At 33.6% G+C, this 23,808-nt stretch overlaps 1 protein-coding gene across 26 annotated transcripts in view; it reads right to left on the bottom strand.

Moving 5' to 3' along the window:
- The window catches only part of CSNK1G3 (casein kinase 1 gamma 3), a 104,819-nt gene that overhangs the window by 29,822 nt on the left and 51,189 nt on the right, over nucleotides 1–23,808 (bottom strand). For all 26 annotated transcript variants that reach the window (XM_070569409.1, XM_070569403.1, XM_070569406.1 and 23 more), the window contains 2 exons: nucleotides 14,089–14,237; nucleotides 12,315–12,549 (listed from right to left, as the gene is read on the bottom strand). In XM_070569409.1, coding sequence (XP_070425510.1) covers nucleotides 12,315–12,549; nucleotides 14,089–14,237 — 384 coding nt within the window. The remainder of the gene's footprint in view (nucleotides 1–12,314; nucleotides 12,550–14,088; nucleotides 14,238–23,808) is intronic.

The following is a 23,808-nucleotide window of genomic DNA, read 5'->3' on the forward strand; positions in this document are numbered from 1 at the left end:
AAAAATGTTTAACTTCATTTAATGCTGCATTTCCTAAATTTATATAAGCAGAAAATTTCCATCTCACATACTCGCCATCAATATTAAACACAATTAGTATTTTGTGTTAAGATATTTTAAAAAACACTTGTGTTTGACACATGCCAACATTAATAACTTCTCTGCTATCACCAAGAATATGCTGCTAGAACAGATTGCCACTTTTTAAAGTTGCTATTGTTGTTTTAGTAGCAAAACATTTTACAGAGAATAACTGAGTGACAGTCACAGACTAAGACTCAGGGAGACACTTATAAATATTTGCTGTGTGATTTTTTTTTCAATTTTTTGTCACCGAAATTAAATACTTGAGATTTCTTAATGTTTTAAAATAATACACAAATGCTGACTAACAATAAAAGGAAAAACAGTAAAGTTTAATAAGAGGATGTTTATGTGCAAGATGTTTCATCCAAATGAATAATCATACTATCTAAGCAGTACTAAATGCTTTCAAAAAAGCAAACATTTCAAAGCATGGATCTGAACTAGGGTGAAAGGGTCAGAAAAGGGTTTAGTTTTTACTATGTAATCTCATAACATTCTATAATTGTCTTCTGTAACACTTGCTACAATTTAAAAATACACATTTGTGTTATTATTTAATTAAGATGTATCCCCCCACAGCAAGTCACAGGAAGGCAGATGTCTCTTTGGCTCATTATCCTCAGGACCTAGTATAACAATTGCCACAGAGCAGGCACTCAACACACACTATCTAAATACATAAATGGATATTTGAAAATATATGTCCCTTCTCTATAAGGAAAGGAAAATATCTAGAAGAATATGCATCAAATCATTAGTAAAATACTCAAAAAATGTGATATAACAGAAAATCTTTTTTTATATTTTGTATTATGATAACGTAAGCATGCATTATTAAAAATAGCAAACTTTTAAAATAAGTAAAATAGACAAAGTTCTTTTTAAAGCCATTAATCAAAGTGGGGATATGAGTAACATGAAAAAAATCAGTAATGCCTTTTATAACTAAAATTTCACTTTATTAGATCCTGGGAGTCTTTAGAATAAAAGTCATGCAAAGAAAAAGTTATTTCTGAAGTCCTGCTGATCAGAACCACCTCTGAAACATTTAAAATCCTCAAATGAGCAGGCCTAATGCTGGAGATTGATTCCTTGGGAACGATGCTGGGTGGGCAAAAGCACTTTTTAAAAAGCTCAGCAGCTGATTCTGAACTAAAAAAGAAACTTCTTCTATTGAAGTATAATTTACATATAATAAAATAATACATCCACTCTAAGGGTACAGTTTGAAAAATCTGGACAACACACACACCTAAGTACAACCACAGTCAAGAAGTATTTCAAACACTCCAAAAGGTTCCCTTATGCCCCTGTTATCCTCCCCCTCTACTGGCCTCAAACAACCACTTATCTGCTTTCTGTGACTCTGTATCAAATTTGATTTTTTATAAAGTTTCACACAAATGGGATCATATAGTATGGACTCTTGTGTTCGGATTCTTTCACTCAGTGTAATGTTTTCAAGACTCATCCACATTGTTGTGTGTATCGGTAGTTCATTACTCTTTATTGCTGAGTAGTATACCACAATATATTGCTCCATTCATCTACTGATGGACATTTGTGTAACTTCTAGTTTGGGGCTACTGTGAATAAGGCTGTTATGAACATTCTTATACAAGTCTTTCTGTGAACATGTATTTTCATTTCTCTAGGGTAAATATCTAGCAGTATAATTACTGTGTTATATGTAAAGTGTAGGTTTAACTTTATAAGAAACTTCTACATTGTTTTCCAAAAGGGTTGTGCCATTTTCTGTTTCCACCAGCAATATATGAGAGTTCCAGCTGCTAGAGAGCTTGTCCAACATTTAATATAGTCAGTCTTTTAAATTTTAGCCATGCTAGTGGCCATGAAGTGTTAGCTTGTTGATTTAATTTGAATTTTACTAGTAGCTAATGTTTTTGAATGTCATTTCATGTGCTGTCATTCACACATCTTTTTGTGAAGTATCCATTAAAAGAGTTTAACCGTATTTTAAATAGTAGTATTTGTCTTATTATAAAGTTGTAAGAGATGTTTGTATACTCTGGATACAAGCCTTTTTCAGATAGAAGTTTTGCAAATACTTTCTCCCACACTGTTGCTTGCTTTTTTTATTTTCTTAACAGTATCTTTCAAAGAACAGAAGTTTACCTTTTGATGAAGACCAATTTATTGGGGTTTTTTCTTTATTGTTTACACTTTTTTATGTCCTATCTAGAAAATCTTTCACTACCCTAAAGTCACAAGATTTTCTCCTTTTTTATCTTCAAGAAATTCCATAGTTTTGGTTCTTACATTCAAATCTGTGATTCACTTGAAGTCATTTTTTTTTTTTCTTTTTGCTTTTGGTGTGGGGTGAAGTTTTAGATTCAATTTCTTCAATACTGATATCTAGTTATTTTCACACAGTTTCTTGACAAGGCCATCATTTTCCCCCTTAAATTACTTTTGCACCTTTCTCAAAAATCAGTTGAGCGTCTACGTATGGGTCTATTTCAGGGCTCTGTATTCTGATCCATTTATCCTATGTCTATGCCAGTACTACCCAAAATAAGTAGAAGAAAGGAGAAAATATGATAAATGAGGAAACCAATGATGAGAAAATGGATAATCAATAGAGAAAACCATCAAAATCAAAAGTTGGTATTTGAAAAGTTTAATAAAATTAACACTCTCACTAGGCTAAAAGAAAGAAAACACACATTACTAATGTCAGGGGCAACAAGGGAGCATCAGGACAGATTCTACACACATTGAAAGGATAATAAAGGAATATTATGAACTAACATTATGCCAATAAATTCAACAACTTAGATGAAATGGACAAACACCTTGAAAGTTACAAATTACTAAAACTGCCTCAGGAAGAAAACATAAATAGCTCTATAACAATTTAAGAAATTTAATTTATAATTTACAATCTTCCCAAAATATAACATAAGGCCAGATGGCGTCACTGGTGAATTCTATTAAATAGTTAAGGAACAATACCAATTCTACACAAACTCTTTCAGGAAGTAGAGGAGAAGGGAACCCTTCCCAATGCATTTCATTACCCTGTTACCAAAACCAGACAAAGGCATTACAAGCAAAGGAAACATCCCTCAACACAGACTCAAAATCCTCAAAAAGGTAATATACCATGACTAAGTAGGGTTTATCCCATGAAGTTAAGGCTGTTTTAACTTTCAAAAATCAATCAATATAATTCACCATATTAATAGAGAAAAAGATACAAATCATATGATTATCTTAACAGATATAGAAAAAGCACTTGACAAAATCTAACATGCATTTATGATAAAAACTCTCTTCAAACAAGGAATAGAAGGAAACTTCTTCATTCTGACAAAGACTTCTAGAAAAAACTTACAACAAACATAGCTTTTACGTGGGGAAAGGCAACCCTAAGATCAAGAACAAAACAAGGATGTTCACTCTCACATTTTCTATTCAATGTTGTACAGGAAGTTCTTCTCAGCACAAAAAAAAAGCAAGAAAAAAAACATATTCAGATTGGAAATAAAGAAGTGAAACTATTTTTCTTTGTAGACAATATGACTGCATATGTAAAACATCCTAAGTAATCTATTAGAATAAGTGAGTTTTAGCCAAGGTTACAGGATAAAAGGTCACTATATAAAAATCAGCTGTATTTCTCTACTATCAATGAACAATTGGACAACGAATTTAAAAAGCAATACCATTTACAACAGCATTGAAAAAACATGAAATATGTAGGAATAAATTTATCAATACATATGCAAGTCCTGACTATTATAGTATGTAGTTTAAAAGACTAAACGATATACCCTGAACCCTACAGTAGGGTTCTTTATTAAGGAGAGGAATTCAGTATAAAAGGCAATTCCCCTTTGAATTTCATCCAAGGGGGCTTTAGTTACCACAGTGTCAACAAGCCATGATCACAAGGTGATCTCGCCTATATGGTTGTCTCAGAGAACAGTATTAGTCTCACAACCCACACAGTATTTAAAAATTCAAGCTATAAATATAAGCTAGTAAAATAAACCTACTACTGAAACTCACTCTGAAATGCACCTTATCCTCATAATTCCATTCTTTGTGTTCTTTGACCAACTGACAAACTGGGAAGTAAATTTCACCATGTAGTAAATAGGTCAGGGAGAAGGCTTTCTCTTTGAAACACAGTAACTAAAGAATACCTCCTCAGGGCTTTAACAGTTCTGTTACATGGGAAAAAAATCTCCAAAGGTAATCTGGCCCTTATTAAACTCTGTTCGCATTTTTTGAAGCACTTAACTACAAAAGTCTTTTTGGAAATGGATGTTTTCTTCAAAGCCAAGAATCATTATTATAGGGAGCTTTGCTATGAGCAACTAAGAAATTAGAAAGTGACGATTTGCTTTAGAACAGACATCATTAAAGATTCTTTTAAATAGATTCTTTAATAAATTTTAAAGTTATGTAGAGTCAATTAAAATTTGCTCTTCAAAAATATATGTATTATAAAATAAACACAACCAACACATATTAAGAACCTAGCATGCGTCTGTGATCTTCTAAAACTACAGCTACAAAGTAGGTATTAGTAATCCCAAATAAGGAAACTGAGGCTCAAAAAGGTTAAGAGACTAGCCCCAAACTATATACCTAAAAAGGTAAAGACAGGATTTCAAACCACAGGTTTGTACTTCTTTCATTTCAGAAAGCAAGGTAGAACCCATCAATTAATCAAATATTTACTGAAACCCTTCTACAATGCTTTTCTATTTAAAAATTCAACTCTTGTATCTCAACATTACTTTTCTCTTTCTAAATCTGATTTTATTCCTCACGTGCCTAGCACTGTTTCCATTTCAACTGAATTTCAATTCAATTTTCGACAACAGAAAATAGCCCCTTTTCCATTAACTCAAATTTACGTCTGTCAAAAAAGAAATACATTAAACGCATTGCTTAGAAGCAGGGAACTTCCTAATATACATATGTATATTTGCAAAAATAAACTTACTACTGCATTTTCCTGCAAAAATAAAAAGCAATGAGGCCAAAAGACATGTTAAGCTAAACATAGGCATGAGGAGAGCTCAAATAACAACAAAAATTCTCCCTGAAGAAAGTTTAAGTAATTCTTTATATATAAACAAAAAATAAAAACAAAAATTACTACAAGTAAAAGTTTCACTTTATATTTCCTTCTAAAATATTAAAAGTTACTTCTCCCTGGCACCTAACAAAAAAACAAAAATATGCTTCTTCAAGATTCACTGAGCTCATTTACATTTTTCAAAACTACATAATTAAGATGGGTTTTTTAAAAACGAGAACACAACCTGAAAGGGAAAAGAGGCGGCACAATTATGCAAGACAATTCGCAGCAACAACTCAAGGATCCAGATACCTCATCTAGCAATATCAAGAGCTCAGAAAGAAAAAAAAAAGTATCTGAGCACTGGAACCCAGAATATGCGTTCATTTGAGTCTAAGGAAGTTCTCTTGAAATCTAGTTCCCTTACTTTAGATGTAATTCCAAGAAGTTTGGCTATCAGGTTAGAGGAAGTAAATCAAAAGAAGAGAAAAGCAAAGTGTCACCAGCAGGAGGTGTGCTACACACCATCATAAAAAGTAAGCGAAAATATAGTTAAAGTCTCCAAAAAAATCTATTAAAAAATACACTACTTCAAGACTTACTATAAAGCTACAATAAGTATTGGTGAAAGAACAGACAAATAGATCAATGACCTTAATATAGAGCCCAGAAATAGACCCAGATAAATATAGTCAGCTGATCTTTAACAAATTAAAACAACAATCAGATACCACTACACACCTACTAGAATGGTAGAAATCCAATACGCTAAGAATACCAAGTGCTGATGAGATGTGGAGTAACAGGAACTCTCGTTCACTGGTGGTGCATCCACTCTGGAAAACAGTTTGAGGGTTTCTTATAAAACTAAACACACTCCTACCATACAATCCAGCATTGAGTTCCTTGGCATTTACCCAAAGTAGGTGAAAACTTATGTCCACACAAAAACCTGCACACAGATGTTTATAGCAGCTTTCATCATAAATGTCAAAACCTGAAAGCAATGAAGATACCCTTCAGCAGGTGAATGGATAAATAATCTGTGGTCCTCAGATGGAATATTAATTCCATTAATAATGGGATCTTATTCAACACTAAAAGAAAATGAGCTATCAAGCCACGAAAAAAACCATGGAAGAACCTAAAATGCATATTACTAAGTGAAAGAAGCCAATCTGAAAAGGCTATATACTAAAAGATTCCAACTATATGACATCTGGAAAAGGCAAAACTACAGAGACAGTAAAAAGAGCAGTGTTGCCAGGCATTGCAGGAAGGGAGGGATGATTAGCATAGAGGATGCTTAGAGAAGTGAAACTACTCTGTATGATACTAAACGGTGTATATATGTCATTACAAATTTGTCCAATCTCAAAGAAGATACAACACACAGAGTGAACCCTAAAGGAAACTGTGGACTCTGGGCAATAATGATGTGTCAATGTAGGTTCATCAATTATAACAAATGTACCCCTCAGGTGGGGGATGTTGATAATAGCAGAGGTTATGCATTTGTTGGGGTAGTGGGTATAAGGGAAATCTCTGTACCTTTCACCTAATTTTGCCATCAATCTGAAACTGCTCTAAAAAAATGCCTATTTTAAAAAGTAGACTACTATTTAAACTGCACTTTCTCTATGCTTATTTAGATAAAGGTAACATCCTAACACTCTCCTACTGACCTTGAGGGTATCACTACATAATAAGAATCATAGGAAAATGGTGACCCTGAACCATCAAGAAAATGCCAATTATGCTCATCACACTTTGTTAGAAAAAGCAAGGAATTGTGCACTACACTTTTAAACTGTTAAAATGTAATTATAAAATGTAAATATATGTTTTTAAACTGTTAAAAGGTGTTTGGGAAGGAATTTAGACAATTAACCTAGAAATTACATTATACGAATCATATCACAGAATGATAGCACAGAAAGAGGGCATTTTTGTAACACCATAATCCTGTGCTTCCTTCTCTCCTATTCAGAGAGCTTTACTACTTAGAGGATTGCTTAAAATATCATTCTTCTATGGAACACAGATTTTTATTAACACTTGCAAAGCAACTGGCAACTTATTCCTCAAATCCTAGTCTCTTTATTTGTGAATACTCAATAATAATTAAAAAATAAAAGACAATTTTAAGTCTACTTACTAAAGAGAAACATACAGAATTTACTTAATTTCAAATGACTCCAACAAGAGAAGACAGAAAAGGAAAAGAAAATGAGCCCAAGGAAGATTACAACACGAGGTTCAAAGTAGTTGACAAAAAAAGTCTTTAAAAAGATAGTAAAAAGAAGACCCTTGATCAGACACAAGTAAAAATAACAATTCAACGTGACAATACTAAAGAAAGCTTCCATTAAAGCAGACCATGGAAATCCACATCTGTTACACACAGCTTTATTGAGATTTCATCCTGAACGGTGACTTAAGCAGGTATGAGAAAAGGGTACAAGTGAATTGCTGCATCTGTCTCGTGAGCATAAATCACCTAATTAGGATCAATAGACATATACCACAGAAATAAAGATGCCAAATGATTTTACACTATTCTTCCATTTTACTGTATTAGGAACACCGTTTTTCTTCTTAAATCTGATACAGTGTTAGTCTCCACAGAACAAAAATACTTAGAAACCTGTACAAATGTTCCTTTGACCAAATTCTCTATTTTGAAAAGTTCATGTGAGTAGGAAGTCCTTGAATGCAGAAGAACGAATGAATGAGTAAAAGGCTTCAAAAGTAATCACCACGGTCCAGGCAAAGCAGAGAGGGAACAAATTATATATACACAAATAAAACCACTACAAAAAGGTCACATTTTCACTACTTTTGCTTTTTTCTCTCTTCCTCACTCCTCACAAAGCCAAGTACTCAAAACTGAAAACACCACGGAATATCCCATGTTCACAACCATCTCACACTTACAGATGCTTTACCTCTTCAGCACGCAAACCCACACTACTTTAGCTTACTCTTAATTTTTTAAAAAATAGGAATTCACGTCATCTGGCAAACAAATTTTCTCTCTGTTAATATTACTCCCAAGTTCTACATCAAAACTGAGAAGGGGGCCGGCCCAGTGGTGCAGCGGTTAAGTGTGCATGTTCCACTTCGGTGGCCCGGGGTTTGCCGGTTCGGATCCCAGGTGTGGACCTGGCACCACTTGGCAAGCCATGCTGTGGTAGGCATCCCACATATAAAGAAGATGGGCATGGATGTTAGCTCAGGGCCAGTCTGCCTCAGCAAAAAGAGGAGGATTGGCATCAGTTAGCTCAGGGCTAATCTTCCTCCAAAAAAACTGAGAAGCAAGACTTTTATAAATGAGAGAAAATAAAGATTAAAGCTTTTGTTCTTTGCAATACTGCCCAAAGAAATAATTTTCTGTTTTCTTCCTGAAAGAGGAGTGAAAAGAGATTACTACAATAGTTAAATGCCATTTCCCAAGCTCTGAAGGCTTTTCCTAACAAGGACAAACATAGACTCACTTTGCCATTGCTACAAATAGAATGCTGTTACATTTACCATTGTTCAGATGAAGAACACTAGGCCATTAGGAAGTTGTGACTTCATGTCTCACAATAAATTAGTGGTGAACCTTTGTTAGTTGTTATAAAATAGTCTGTTAACGACTACCATGAAACAAAAATTTCTCACAGATACTGTTCATGTAAATACAGGTGTGCCTGGTTTTAATAGAGGACACAATCCTGAAAGTTGTAATATCTACCCAATCATATTTTAAATCTATGAGGGAAAATTTGCTATTGAAAGGCACTACCCCCAAAATTACCTGAAAACAACCGTGCTTTATAATTTTAGAAGTCTGAAACTTGCTTTTCTTAAAGAAAGGCAAATTTACATTTTTCAGGCATTTCTGACATCTGAAAGGAAAAAATACCATGAGCCTACCGTCAGGCAGGCTGTCAGGGAAGATACCAAGTCTACTTAGTCCTGACTGAGAGGAAGAGAAGCAAGGACATGCAGTGTATAGGAGACAAGTCTGGGAAGAACGGTTAGAGAAGCAGCTAAGACCAGGAGTTAAAGATTAGCTTAGATGACTTCTATGGTGCTATACAAATTGTGACTGCATACTGTAAGGTACGGTTAGAGCAGGGATGATGGACAAATACTGGTTGGTTTACATTCCTGTCTATTCTCTCTTGTGAGTGAGATGGCAGAGAGAGAATCTAAAAGCAGAAAATTAAGCCAGACTTCCTCTGATATGAAAACTGACTGTGGTTTAAGACTGAACTATTGTAAACACAATCTAGAAATTATTTTTTTAGAAAGGCACAAAAGTAATTCAATGGGAAGGAATATGGTATCATAAAAAGAACCTCAACCCCTATCTCACACCATACAAAAAATTATTTCTAGATTATATAAGAAGATATAAAATGTCTTCATTTTCTTAGGATTCAAAAGTAGTAATCATAAAAGAAAAAACTGATAAATTAGACTTCATAAGTATTTACAATTGTTGCTCATCAATTGACACCATTAAGAAAGAGTAGACAAGCCACAGACTAGAAGAAAATATTCAGAGCATAAATTTGGCAAAGGAGTTATATTCAGAATATATAAAGAATTCCTACAAATCAACAATAAATGACACATGTCACAAAAGATATACAAATGGTCAATAGCCCAGGAAACAGTGCTCAAAATGATCAGTCACAAGGAAATAAAATACCACTACATATCCACTAAAGAACAGCTAGAATGAAAAAGACTGACAACATCAAATGTTGTCAAGAACGTGAAACAAACAACTCTCATTCATTGCCGGTGGAAACAGAAAATGATACGAACGTTTTGGGGGAAGTGATTGACAGTTTCCTATAAAGTTAAACAATACCTAGCATATGACGCAACAAATTCTAATCTTAGCTTTTACCCAAAAGAACTGAAAACATATGCTCACTAAAAGATTTGCAAGAATGCCACAGCAGTTTTATTATAATAGTAAAAAACTTCATGATCAAAATGTTCCAACAACATTAGAATGGATAAACAATTTGTAGTATATTTATGCAATGGAATACTGCTCAGCCATAAAAAGGAACACATTACTGATACTTGCAACAACATACATGAATCTCATACATATTACACTGTGGGAAAGAAGTCAGATGATTTCATTTATGTGAAGTAAGAGAATCAGAAAACCTAATCTATGGTGATAGAAGTCAGATCAATGGTTGCTTTTGGAGAAGGTGGAGATTTCTAAGAAAGAGCAAGAAGGAAATCTAAAGGGTGATGATAGTGTTCTAAATCTTGATAGGTTTACAGGTGTGTCCACTTGTCAATGCTTACAAATTATATACTCACATACTGTGTACTTTATTCACTGTAAATTTTAATTCTATTTGAAAAAGAACTCTTCAATAAAATAAGAATTACAAATATTGCAATTCTAGTAACCTCGCTTTACAAAGTGTTATCAATTACCAAATCTGAAACTACATTCTGAGTAACTTTGGCTTCTTAAAAATGAGTGCATATATTAGAGTAGTGGTAGACAGATTTCTCACTGTTGGAAAAGAAAGAGATAAATATAGAAAAGGGGAGGGAATCACAAATACGAAAAGGGGGGACACTAGTTTGTGGTATTAGACTAAAATTAGAAGTATCAATATAAACTCATGGTTTTTAACAGATAGATTAATATATGTATATATGTGCATACACATGTGTAGGTATGTGTATATTCACATACACACACACTTCCTAGTTCTGCTGCAAAACGGGCGTAGAAGCAATAACATACCAATTAGCAATGCATACCCAGTGCCCAAATCTTGGTTTCTACATACCCTTATCCAATAAAAGGACCCAGGGCTTCTTGGAGAAATGTCTCTTTCTGGGCTAGAGCAGAGAAACTACAAGATGAATCTGGAAAAACTTGTTGCACCAGAAAGTAAAGAAGTTCTCAAAGAACCATAAGAACATGCCAAAAGGACAGAGGAGACAACTTGAAAGAACCACCAGTGGCCAAATCTGGGACAATTTGAGCATCATAATAGATAATGATAGTAATGCACTATAATATATTCAATACAATAAAAATCCATGAGTCCATATTGATATAAGTCAATAAATGGGGGAAGAAGGAAAAGCTTTTGCTTACTGTAGAATATCAATAAAATGAGTTATAAAGTCATCAATGGATGCTAAATCTAGTGGGCAAAAATTTGATGAGTAACAACACATTTACATAATCTGAAAGATTTACTGAGAAAATACTTTGTAATTACAAAGGGAAAATAAGAAACTTTTAAAGTGGAGAAACTTAGCAGACACCACCCTAAGCAAGTAATCAAAGCTACTAGAAACCAAGTGACATCATGTGCCTCCTGACATGATGCACTGAGAACAAATCACTTCTATGATATTTGTACTAAAAATGCACACTCAAATATAATCATATCAGACAGATCCAAAGTGAGGACATTCTACAAAATAGCCTGTACTCCACAAAAATATTAAAGTCATGAACCACAAAGAGAGGAGAGGAACTGTTCCAGATGAGACGAGACTGAAGAGATATGACAAATAAATGAAATGTGTGACCTTGGATTGGATCCTGGACCAGGGCAAAAAAAAAACATAAGAAACCCTGTGAGGTTGATATTATTTTACCCTCTTTACAAAGAAGAACAGCTTTAGAAAGGTTAATAATATGCCCAAAATCATACAGCTAGTACACAGTAAACAGTATCTCGAAGGTTATGTACTCTTAGCAGTAAATGTATGAAGGCAGGTTGCTATCTCCCTGGATAGCTGGATCAGAGAGCTCTAGTCTCACTAAAATCTTTGTACACACTAAATTCTGTTAAAAAGTATTCTCTCTTATTCTTTAATAGGAAATAATCAAATGCATTACCCTAACTGTATCAAAGTTGAACATTTCAAGTTATCATATGAAAAAAAGAGATAGTGAATGTAAAGATTTGTCATTAATTTACTACAGAGTGACCAAGTTTAAGAGTTTTATTAAATATAAATAAAAGTAAATTCTAGTTAGATGTGATAAATAAAAATTACAATAGATGCAACTGTAACCTGCAAAAACTGAATCATAATAACATAAAAACTCATACTGTTAGCATAGTTACTGAATTCAAACATCCATACTTACGAAAGGTACACATACCTTTTCCTAAATGTGTGTTTATGCTCATATATCTAGCTGTTCCTGTAAGGCTCTTGTGTTCTCTGTATGGTATGTGTTTCTTTGTCTCCGGATCAATATATTCCTTTGCCAAACCAAAATCTATAATATGTATAACTTGCTGGGTTTTGTTTCCTGGTCGTCCTATTAAGAAGTTCTCAGGTTTTACATCTCTGTATATCAAGTTCTTTGAATGGACATATTCCATGCGAGAAATCTGGATTCAAAAAAAAAAAAGAAAATTTTATGCTTTGATTAGCATAAAAAAGCACGATAGAGGCAAGAAAAAAATCAGAAATTGTTTCAACCCTTTAAAAGTAACATGCTATCTGTGTATAGTTTCTCAAATATACATATCCAATTATGACTAAAAATCTTTGCTTTTACCATTATGGTCACTTGTAAATGAAAGTGTTTGAATTTTATGAATTCCTTTCATATCAGTAAGTCTGATACAATCAACACTGAGATGATGCTACCTCATAAAATCAAAAGTTTTACTGATACAAAATCTTGAACTGAAAAGTATAAACAGACATATTGATAAAGTTACAATTTATTATTCCTTATCAGTTCAATAATCGAGCAACTTTCACAACTATATTAAAGAAACTTAAAGAGTCTAAACTGTTAAATAAAAACAATTAACAGCACCCTTCAGTATATCTTTCTTTTTCTTTTTTATAACTTGCTTTCTTTACCTTTTTCCTTAGGTATTAAACATTTAAAAAGATCTTGAAATTAGAAAATTTTGGAATACAACTCCAATTATAATATAGTACATTTTTATTAATTGCTTTACATGTTCTCAAATAGCATTCATTGTATAAACTGTCACAAAATAGAACATTACAAATAAATAAATAAAATTGCTTCATTTAATGATAATACTGGTTGGCAATGCAATGTAAACAGTCAGACCATTTTATTTGTTAATAAATTTTGGATTATGTAATATGTAATATTCTACGACCTATATTTTTAATTAATGATATGAAGATTTTCAAGGTCATGAAACATTCTTTTAAAACACACTCTTTAATGGCTGCCTATTATTTTATGGCTATTAATAATTTATTCCACTAACTCAGTTATTTCCGTACATTTGGGTTATTTCCCATCTTATTATAAACATTTTTGCACAAAAAGTTTTAAGTACATCTGAATACTTCCATAGGATACATTTGCAGAGGTGGAATTAATGAGTCTATGGATACAAACAATTTTAAGACTTCTGCAGCATACTTTTTTTGGCATTTATTTCAAATCTGCCTTAAAATCATCCTCTAAGTTGTTTCCCCATAAGTTCACTGAAATTTAAATAATTTATAAGACTCTCTCATTAGTTTGTTCCTTCTTTTTCTGGGCTGTTAGAATTTATTACCAAGACTAAGAATCTGTATTTCTCACGGATCTCTTTTCTAAGTATTTATCTTCTACATGAAAAGAATGCTGGAAACAAGTGAATTCTCAAACTGAGCATTCTGATCTTAAAGTGTCAACTCTTTGATGACGTCCCGGCTCATCATAAACAAAATTCAAATAAAGTCTTCTTTCATACAAGTAAAACACTCAATTCAGTTATTTTAAGTTACATGCATTCTAAAAAGGCAATGATAGGAAAAGCAGAAACATTTTTATTAGATTGAATGCCCTGTAAGATAATGTCGCAAAACTTTAAACTTTTAATATAAATTTGTGACCAAACGAGCCACAAAATTGTTCAAACAACTTCAAAACATCCTGCTTTACTTACCAGTTGGATAGCTATCATGAGAACCGTTTTAAGAGAAAAAGTTCTGTCACACAAATCAAACAAGTCTTCCAAACTAGGTCCTAGCAGTTCCAGCACCATAGCATTGTATTTACCACAAGGGCCAAAATAGTAAACTTGAGGTATACCATCTGGGGGAAAAGAAAAAGGATTTTAATAATTTCTTCATCTTAAATATCAAACTTTTCTTCCTAGAAAATCAATAAACAATTTCTTTTAATTTTGTAGTTTCAAGAACTATAGCAGTATTTTTACTTTTTCCATACACAATAAACTTCTCCTGACCAAACCTCCTCCCTCTCTATACCTTCTTCTGGATGTTCACAGTGTAGCCACATTACACCTCTATTGCAGCTGCATTACTGAACTTCATTATAAACAGTGCTAAACTGTTGGTCTCCACCACCTTACCACAGACAGGAACTAGGCATTCTAGCCTGGGATTCCCATGGCCTAGAGAAATGCTTGGCACATAGCAAAGACTCAATTTTTACTGAACAAAGGAATTCTCTTTAATAACCCTGCAGTAGGCATAATGCTAAGATCACTCTCTAAGATTCCCATCCTCTGGTGTACACACCCTGTATGATGCCCTCCCCGAGTGTGGGCAAGATTCCCGGATTTCACTTTTGTGATTAGGTTATGTTATGTGGCAAAGGTGATAGAACTAAGGCCCTTATCAGTGGACTTCAAATTAATCAAAAGGGAGATTATTCTGGTGGGCCTGACTTAATCAGGTAAGCCCTTTAAAAGGAGCATCTAGAAGTCAGAGATACACAAAGCAAGAGAAGCTCTCCTATTGGCCTTAAAAAACCAAACTACCATGTTGTTGAAGGGGGCCACATGCCAAGGAACGGTGGGCAGGCCCTAGGAACTGACAGCCTCAATCCTACAGCCATGAGAAACTGAATTTTGGAAATAACCAGTGAACTTGGAAGGCAATTCAGCCTCAGATAAGATCGCAGTCCAGGCTTACACCGTGATTCCAGCCCGGCAAGACCCTCAACAGAGGACTCAGCTAAGCCACGCCTGGACTCCTGACCCATGGAAACTGGGAGACAATAAAGTCTCTTGTTCTATGCCACTAATTACTAAATAATTCATTATGTGACAATACAAAATAACAAACTCCAAATATAAAGTCTAAATGCACAGAAATCATCTGTATTTTATTTTCAGAACTAACAGACTCCCAATAAACCAACATATAATAGGTGATCAATTTGTCTTAACATTGCATTTATCTATTTATTTGTCATGAGGCAATGAACTTCCATCTTAAATGTCTCAGTTTTACTTCCAAGTGGGTTTTTTTGTAGTAATTTTAGAAGGGAAAAAAATCTTTCTAAAATATGATAAAACCTTCTCACTCTTTTTAAAATAGAGTTTGGAGAATATAATTTCATTTTTGTCGTTTACTCTATCATTTTGAGTATTAATTACTGCATGGGCAGAACAGAAAACACTTAACTAGAAGCCAGGACATCTAGGTTCACGGTTTGGCCTGATATTAACCATTCGACCTCTCAAGTGGGCTTCAGTTTGCTTATCTATAATATCAGTAGTTTGGATAAGACCAGTTTTCCTCAAATGTGAAGATGAGTGAGGCAGCAGAACATCTGGGGACAGGGAGGTAAGAAAATATAACTATGGCAGGGGTGGGGGAAGGGAGAGAAGTTCCAATTGTATACATGGCCCCTCCCCGGAAACAGACATTCTCATACACTCCCATGTGGTATGTCAGCACTGCCTCCTAACATTGCTCCTTGATACTAGGAATCATTATCTTAGCGTGAGCCATTCTTACCCCTCATACGTCTGAAAGCAGAAAAAAGGCTCAGAAATAGCGGATGAGAGGCTCACTAAAGTTTACTCTAACTCTGAAATACTGCTTTTACTAGGCTATATACATTAAGAGCCTGGAACTGCAATTAAGACTTATCAAAAGTTCTGAGCTACTAAGCTTTTAAAATTATTTCTACAATGCTTTCTTCCTGTCTATGCCACTGAAAATTGTTAACTTTTAGGCTCTTAATTTAGCAATCTCTAATAACTCATTTCCACTCTTTAGTTTGTTACTTCTGATGTGTAGGGTGCAAGGAAACCAGATCATCAAGCTTGTTAGAACTATATATAGAAGGTAAAAATAAACAGGTTCTGAGATTCTGTGTAAGGGCTTTTCTACTTCCTTCTGAGTCACCATCTATATTCTTAACAGTTGAAGTTGTGAAATGATCTCTGAGTAGATTAGCAATATATTTTGGTTTATTAAGTGACTGATTTTTTCAAACATTTTGAAAGGTTTCCAAAAATACAAAACCATTTAAGGAATCTCACTGTGTTAATTAATTCAACAAATGCTTACTGAACATTCACTACATACTAATGAGACTGGGTTGGATATTACGGATATAAGTGTGAACAAGACATCATGATCAAGGAATATTTAACCCAGGGTTAAAATTCAAAAATCTACCAATATAATTCACCATAATTACAGAATAAATGTGAAAATCCATAAGATCATCTTAACAGATGCTAAGAAAGCATTTGACATAACTCTCAGCAGATCTGGAATAGAAGATAACTTCCTCAACCTGGTAAAGGGCATCTAAGAAAAACTCAAAGATCAGATTTGTGGTTACTAGAGGCTGGGGGTGGGAGGAGGGGGAACCGGAGAAAGGTAGCCAAAAGGTACAAACTTCAAGTTATAAGATGAATAAGTACTAGGGATGTAATGTACAACATGATGACTGTAGTTAATACTGCTGTATGGTATACTGAAAGTTGTTAGGAGAGTAAATCCTAAAAATTCTTATCACAAGGAAAAAACTTTTTTTTCCTCTTTTTCGTTTTTTTTGTACCTATATGAGATGATGGATGTTAACTAAACTTATTGTAGTAATCATTTCACTACAAATCTAAGTCAAATCATTAGGCTGTACACTTTAAAATTATACAGTGCTGTATGTTAATTACATCTCAATAAAACTGGGAGAAAAAAAAGGAAAAACTCACAGCTCACAACATGCTTAATGGTGAAAGACTGAATGCTTTCCACTTAGGACTGGGAGCAAGACAAGGATGTCCACTTTCGCCTCTTCTATTCAACAGTGCAATCAAGCAAAAAAAAAAGAAATAAAAGGCATTCTCGAACAAGAGAATCTGTTACTTCAAGAGAAACTGAAATAACTGCTTGTTCCTATTTGCCACTATAATAAAATAAATTCAAGTTTTTGAGTAAAAATTAGAATTTTGCAACATTTATATCCACCAGGATGACCTTACTTCCCAACACTTAAAAAATTTTTTGTGATTATGATCTAATTTTGGATTATGAAATGTGTCAATACTTGAAAATCTGTACAACTCAGTGAATGAGTATTTTCCAAAAGGCTAATGCACGTATTTACAAAATCATGCACAGGTAAATGATCTATTAAAGTACAATGGATTTTAATGTAAGAGAGAATAGGCTCCTAACTCTACATTGCATCTCACCTTTAAGAAACTACCACTTGTCAAGTTTTGGTATAGCATCAAAAGGATGCTGTATGTTGTTTACAACAACCATGTATTACTTTTAAAATAAAATGTTTTTAACACATCATTAAACATACATAGGAGTAGAAAAAAATACCAAAAGGAAGACTCAGAAAGCTAACAGAGATTACTGGAAGCACAGGTAATTTCTACTTTCACTTTCATATTTTTTAAACTTTTCCAAATTGTTATGGACAATATATGCTATTTTTGCAATCAGGAAAAAAATGCACATTTTTAAAATTCTTCTGGGACCACAAAGAAAAACTTGAATTAGAAAAAGATTTAGACCACATTTATTTAACCCATGTATTAAGTATAATCAATCAAACACTCTCCCTAATATTCAAAGTTATATAGCTTACCTCTACTTTCACCATTAACTTCATTTTGGAGCTCCCAGGAACAAAGCCAAGTATACTGTTCAGACTCTGTCAGCTCTATAATGTAAGTGTGGCTTCCTCCTCCTCCCCACCCTACCTCCCTAACAGAAGAAATAGGTCCATTCTAACGCCCAGATTTACTCTGCCTCACTTTGTTTGAGCTCTTCTAAGGCTACATTTCAGAATTTCTACCCTAGTTCTGCCACCCAAGTTGCCAACTTTTCTTTTGACTCAAGCTTCAAGTCTTCCCTTTTCAAACCATCCCTATTAAACATGACTGAAAATTCATCATTATTCACTCAAAAATGTTCATAGTTGAGGAGGGATATGCATAAGTAAATCTGTTCTGCTACATTTCATATAAGCCAACTCACCATTAAGGGGAGAATTACTGTGCACCTAATATGGACATTCAATCAAGCTATAAACATATACCCTTGGGTATCTAAAATAACATCATGAAAAAGATCAGTAAAGGGAAAAGAGGAAACTGCTTCAATTTTCTCCAAAATTTCCTTTCTTTAATGGTTTCAAAGAGTCTCAAAATTATATATGTCTACCTATCCAAAATGGTTAAATTCCATAAATAGCACTACAGTTCACTGAGTAAATTAAACAGACATTTAGGATACAATTTGAATGAAAATACCTCAGCTTCATCATTCTACCCTAAAATATGACTCAGCACAGATTTTTGGTTGAAAAAATACAGATGATCTAACTCTAAATGACTTTTTGAGGTACATACTGTTTTACGAGTCAATGAATGCAGAAACTTCTTTGATAACTATTAATAATGTATTTCAACGCAAATTTTAAATCACTTAAGTATAGAATCAAGAGTGATAATTTTTTTAAAAATCAAGAATGTAAAGCAAACACCGTGACAGTCAAACTAGCATTTCATTTCCCAAGACAAGTATGGGCAGTTTTCTAACACTGAGCAAACAAATTAAATTGTTAAGAGTTAGGAAAAATTGCAACTAACAAACACAGGCTGGGGAGTACCCTAAGAAAAAACAAAACAACCACAGCAATACAAATAAGGTAGGCAAGTCCACAAGGAGGAGGGTTTTTAGAAGTGGGAGAGGTGAGGGAAAAGAGGGCAAGAGAAGCTCAGAAAGACTTAGAAGGAAGAGTAATGGAGGTATTAAGTTACTAGCTTTGTCTGTTTGGCTACTGAATTGCATGAACGCAATTCAACTCATGGGCAAAGGCAAGGTTTTGTATTTGTTCTTATATCCCAGTGAATTTTCAACTATAAACATATACTCCACCCAATTCCAATTGTTTTAAAATTATTTTCGAGACTACTATAAAAAGCCATTCATTGTGAATTCATGAAAGTTAGTTCTGATCATTTCCAACATCGCTATTTTTCAAGGATGCTTATTAACATCCCTAATTTTCAAGACAAGCATATTTTTTCCCCAAGAAAAGCTCAAGTAAGACTGGTCAAGAATACAAAATTCACATAATATTTGAAAATACAGTCTCATCCTTACTCTCCCAAAATAAATTTTACTAGACACTTCATTTTATATTTCAGCATTCCATTTAAGTGACAGAACAACATTAATTAAGTCACAAAACAACAACAGGAGGTCTAACACTCTTAAACACTGCTCAGTCTTTGTGCCAGCTATTGAAGTATCAGCCCCTTATAGGTGGGCAACACTTAAGCATATCATTAAAATAAATAACATCATGATGTTTCTTTCCATTTTCAGGTCTGGGATTGTTTAAGTAAAATGTTAAATAGGAGGGATTAGAACAAAAGTATTAACATACTTATTAGAAAACTAAACTCTATAGCTCTAGATAAGAAAACCTAAAATCTGATTAGAAATACTAAGCACAGAATTACCACACAGGCCGTTCTTTACTAAGGGAGTTTTGCTTTAAGGCATTCTTAACCTTTAGCACAAATGCTTATACTCCTAGCTCAGCAGTTGCCAAGATGCGGTCTGGAGACACTTAGGGCAGGGGGGGTAGTCCATGAGACCCTTTCAGGAGGTCAGTGACAACAAATTATTTTTATAATAACACTAAAATTTTATTTACCTTTTTTACTCGTTCCCTCACAAGTGAAGAGTCAAATTTTCCAACCTGACGTGTTATCACAATGGATTGAATGCAGAAGATATGAGAATCTAGCTGTTTTCTATTAAGTCAGACATTAAAGAGATTTGCAAAATATGTAAAATGAGGCCACTTTTCTCACATTTTTTTGATTTGGAAAACATAGTTGTAATTTTAAAATATTATTTAAAAATGTTATTTTTATATCTTTTAATTTTCCATATGGCAAATATTAATAGCTATAACCCATAACAGCAAAAGCTCTCTGGGATCCTCAAAAAGTTTTAATGGTATAAAAGGATCCTGAGACCCAAAAGTTTGAGAATCACTGTCCTAGCTGAATAGTGGGCTCTGATATGAATAAACAGGTGCACTGAGTTCCGGACTTGGTAAAAGTCATTCCATTAAAATACCACAGCACCCACATTTAGTAGTAAAACTCTACCAATTAACCCCAAATAAAAGGAATAAAGCCACCCCACTGTAAAAAAAAAAAAAAAAAAAAGAAGCACTAGTCCTTTCTATGATAATTCTACTTACACATTTAGAAATTGTTCTAAATTTCAAAGAACATTAAAAAATAATATCACCTATAAACAAGTAATTATTTACTATATTATACTGAATACTACGTGAATATTGAATATTATGTTCATTACATTATATTATTCATTATTCAGTTATTATCCTCTTTGGGCCAAAATAATTAAAGAAAAAAATGGATTATCCATCTATCATTCTTACCCCTAAGGTGCAAGCTTACAACCTTTTCTTCTCACAATGTGCTACTTTATATTTAAATTAAAAATAAAAACGAAACACGAAATCATCATATTTTTTCATGGCTTTATACTTTGTACCTTTTTACTATTACGTAGGGAATTACAAAAATGATGCTGTATTTTAGAAAATTAAATTCCTCATCACCATTTAGTCATATCCTCTTCAAAAGTATGATTTGGTTTTTGTTTAAGGCTCTTATGTGGCTAATTAACCACTGAAAATATAATTACCACACAGCAAACCACCATCCTAATACCTGCACCATATAAACCAAACTGAAACCACTCTCAGTTAAACCCTTCTTTCCTATACCGCTCATGCACAGCATTCTTAAATGTTTAGCGCAGCACAACTTACAGCAATTCCCATACAGAGAGGCCTCTATAAAGAATTAGAAGTATTACACATACTTAAGGCGTCTTCTAAAAGCAATTACATTAAGATAGAAAAAGGAACTCTAAGAAGCTGCTACATAAACTGTTGGTTATTCCAGCTGAGATAAAGCCTACACTAACCACTAACTCATCCATATAGGATTCTTCATTATTTTTGTTAAAACTAAAATATAATAGGTAATATTCTAATTAATTTATTCACTCAACTTTCATGGTTTTTATATTATTTTCTTTCCATTTTCTCAGACACTTAATTAGAAAAAGCAGAATTTCTTAACAAATGGTCAGAGAGACTCTGATCTGTAAATTCTATGAATAAAAGGAATTTTAGATACTACTGACTGTGTATACCCATATTTAAAAGGCTTATACTATTACCCACAATCTTTCTCAAAAGTGAATAGTATGATAAAACTTGCATACATCATAGAATCACCAACGCTCACTTAGCTAGCAGACAGAGCTAAATAGTCTTGAAAAGAATGCGAAAATGGAGGCATCAATAAACCAGAGCAAAACACACAGGGTACACAGAAATCCTGACTTTTTATAGCAAGGCACAAACAAGAAGGCAGCTGGGTCAGTATAAAGCAGGAAGAGAAGCTTTTCTAACGGCTCCTAGAAGGCAATGATATGAAGATGTATAATTTTAGAAACAGCCACTGTCGCTATTATCAAATTAGTATTTAGAACTACGGAGCTCAGGGAACATCAAAAAGTCAAGCCACTCACTTGAGAAACAATGATTTAACGTATGCATTGTCTCAAACAGTATATTTAATATAATTTCTAGAGGTAGAGATTTCCAAGAACAGTAATTTATGACAGAAAAAAGGTTATTTTACTCTCTATGGTAAAGATATCAGCTGATAAAGAAATTTCAACGAAAAAATAATTGCAGTTTCCCCCAATATAACATAAACCATCTGCTATCAAGAAAATAATTTTATATAAAAAAAGCATTACTCAGAATCACAGATCTTCAAGGAAAATTTCCCCATAAATCTCAAAATATGTCCCATGCGTTTTCATGAGGTATCAACAATTCAAGTGATCTTTTTTGCAAGTAAATAAAAAAAATGAATTAACTCTAATAATTAAAACCTACGCTTCCCTGGGAAGTGATTATTTTTAGATGACTGAATGGTACAGTTCAGTTAATTAAAAAACTATCTGCATATCTCCTTGGTTTACTATTTCCATTAATTTAAAAAATTTCTCATCACTGATATTTTTCCTTCTATTTCTAGATCTCTAAAATGAGGAATTAATCTAAAATAGGATAATAAAAATGAAATTAATTAAAGTAAATTTTTTGAAATTGTATGGCTATGTTTACTTCTCTGTCAAAAATGGAAAAACTTGGGGCCGTCCCCGTGGCTGAGTGGTTAAGTTCGTGTGCTCCGCTTCGGCGGCCCAGGGTTTCACCGGTTGGGATCCTGGGCGTGGACATAGCACCGCTCATTAGGCCACGGTGAGGCAGCGTCCCACATACTACAACTAGAAGGACCCACAACTAAAATATACAACTATGTGCTTGGGGGATTTGGGGAGAAAAAACAGAAAAAAAAAAAGGAAAAACAAACTTCAATAATATAACAATTTTGTATAATATTAAAATATCAAACTTTAAACATATGATCACAGGAGTTAAAAAGCTATAGGAAATTTTGAAGATTATGTAGTGCAACTTCACATCTATGAAAGAAAATAGTCTACTATTCTCATTTAAGAGTTTATCATTTCAATCATTTACCAAGGACCTAGAATTGTCAATCATTCTGCTCAGTTTCCAGAATAAAAAGATGAATATCACTTAATTGTCCTCAAAGAGTTCAAATGTCAGTGGAGGAGAGAGACATAAGCAAATACTATGATAGGAGAAAAGAAAAAGATATATTCAAAATAATTTCAGGTTAAAGAAGCAGCTTTTCTGGAAAGAAACAAACAGATGTCAGAAAATGCACTGCAAAACAGGTGCCAGCCTGTTGGTGTAGCAGTTAAGTCTGCACATTCTGCTTTGGTGGCCTGGGGTTTGCTGGTTCAGATCCTGGGTGCACACCTATGCACCACTTATCAAGCCATGCTGTGGCAGGCGTCCCACATATAAAAAAATAGAGGAAGATAGGCACAGATGTTAGCTCAGGGCCAATCTTCCTCAGTAAAAAGAGGAGAATTGGTGGCAGATGTTAGCTCAGGGCTAATCTTCCTCAAAAAAAAAAAAAAAAGTTGACATTTAGCTGGGGCCTAAAGAAAGAAGGAATTCATTGAGGAAAAGAAAAGACATTCCAGAAAGAAGAACACGAATACAAACATATGAAAATAATAAGATCTATTCAAGGAAAAGTAAGTTTAGTACAAAAGTGAGTTAGTAGAAAGAGAAAGAAATTTGGACTTTACGCTAAATGATGAGCTTCTATGAGGACTGGAGGTAAGGAGGTGAGATGCACTAAAAAGAAGCCCAATTCAAAGAAAAGCGGCAGTGGAGACCAGAAGAAGAGAAAGAGACATCTTAA

The sequence above is a fragment of the Equus przewalskii genome, chromosome 13, assembly GCF_037783145.1.
Source record: "Equus przewalskii isolate Varuska chromosome 13, EquPr2, whole genome shotgun sequence".
In the NCBI taxonomy this organism is placed as follows: Eukaryota; Metazoa; Chordata; class Mammalia; order Perissodactyla; family Equidae; genus Equus; species Equus przewalskii.